Raw genomic sequence first — 1,689 nt, 5'->3', positions numbered from 1 at the left:
AAAGACCTAAAAGAATCTAATATTTCCCAATTATGAGTTTGTATGAATTTTAAATCTGATGATGGCGCTGTTGTCTCGCCGAAACGTTATGAAATAAACGATATAAAAAATGTATTTTAGACTTTCATGGGCAGATTTCTCGGACAGCAAATTCAGAGAAATATCAGATTTGGTAAAAAGACACGACAATAATCTGAAGAGTTTGTTAGTGTTCCGAAGTGGACTTTTTGGTGTAAATTTTAATTAAAAAATCTCCAACTTGGAGTAAAAAAAAAGACATAAAACAATATTATATTAGCATCGTTCTCACACCTTTAGCTTCAACCAAATTAATGTAATATTCATTATACAGTACGGAAAAGCGTTACGCAACTCCGTGCGTAAGCTTACCTCTTGACATTATTAATATAAATACTTAATTAAAAAAAGTCTTACCAAAGGTATTACCCTCTCGGTTATATTCCCAGATATGGGCAGGCTGGAGGCCACTCGACTTTCCACATCTCTCTTTTGCTGTTTATGCAATTCGTCGTTTTCGAGCAGTTCGATAAATATTGAATGTTCTGTCCTGTGATGCATCGGTTCGGTGTCATATCTATATCTATCTGGAAAAGAACAAAAGCACAATTCAGTTTCCAGTTTCGACCGCTCTAACCAGGACTGTTGAGCAATTGCACTATTTATCCGCAAAAAATGCAATTTATTTAATTTGTTTCAACGCTTTCATAAACAGGTGTTGATAGCTTAAGAGGCTTAATCAGTATCTGGCATACAGTGGGGTTTTTGCGCCATTAATTGCATAACTTTAACGCATTATTCATTTCCTTAATTTGTACAACTTGGTCAATTCAACGGGGGATCGCTAATAAGTACGTGATAATTAAGATGAAGTGAGTTCGAGGTCAATTTCAGTAATCCGTTTGCTTGACAAATTACTAGAGTTGATCTAGGAATTAGTGGATTGGAAAATGCCAGCGCAAGTTGATAATTCCGCATAAAAACACGATTGATGAATGCATAAACTTAGAGCAAAATATTGTGTAGATTTTATTGTTCAAAGGCTTATTAGTTGCAATTCGGGAGTCGGATACCAGTAGCTTTCAAAACATCTTTTCGCCTCAAGGCAGGTTGTTCTCTCAATTCTCTCAATTTTTCGGGGCGCTAGATAATAAAATGAAAAATCGGATTTGCCTTGTGCTTACAATCGTCTTGGACTTTTGCGGTTTCTGAGAAAAAAAAAGGAAAACGACTGAGAAAAATATATCTCGAGCGTAATCTAGATTCCAAATTTCAGCAAGAAAAACTGCCAATATGCGAACCGCAGCGTGCATTTTTAGGCATTAAACAAGATAATAAAGAGTTGTTTTTCGCATAAGCAGGGTGAGTACCTTAAGGGCGCAATCAAAATGGTGCTGAGACATTCTTTGGCTTAAAAAAAGACGAGCGGGCCTAATTTTTTCAAGAGAAAAGGCCTCCTTTTTTTAATGTGAACGATCAAAGGCTTTCAACAACAAAATGTTATTTGTAGTAACGGGAGCGTTAAACTCGATTTTAAGAAAACTTCCAGTTGATTTTTTTCCACGTGAGGAAGTCCAGATTTTTGAGTATCTTGGTACAAAACGCTGAATTTTTCCCTTGGCGGGTAAAATCAATTAATTTTTTCTTTCAATTAATATTAACTTTGTGTAT

At 35.5% G+C, this 1,689-nt stretch overlaps 1 protein-coding gene across 1 annotated transcript in view; it reads right to left on the bottom strand.

Annotated features, from left to right (window-relative positions):
* LOC109537419 (plexin domain-containing protein 2) overlaps window positions 1-1,689 on the bottom strand; it is a gene marked incomplete in the record, with an annotated part of 8,007 nt that overhangs the window by 3,217 nt on the left and 3,101 nt on the right. Inside the window, 1 exon segment of the mRNA XM_048665088.1 lies at window positions 436-605. Coding sequence (XP_048521045.1) covers window positions 436-605 — 170 coding nt within the window.

This window comes from Dendroctonus ponderosae, unplaced genomic scaffold (assembly GCF_020466585.1).
Source record: "Dendroctonus ponderosae isolate FM_Combo_2020 unplaced genomic scaffold, Dpon_F_20191213v2 Dpon_F_20191213_3, whole genome shotgun sequence".
Lineage (NCBI taxonomy): Eukaryota > Metazoa > Arthropoda > Insecta > Coleoptera > Curculionidae > Dendroctonus > Dendroctonus ponderosae.
Note: the sequence above shows the minus strand (reverse complement) of the source record. Positions and strands in the feature narration are given on the sequence as shown.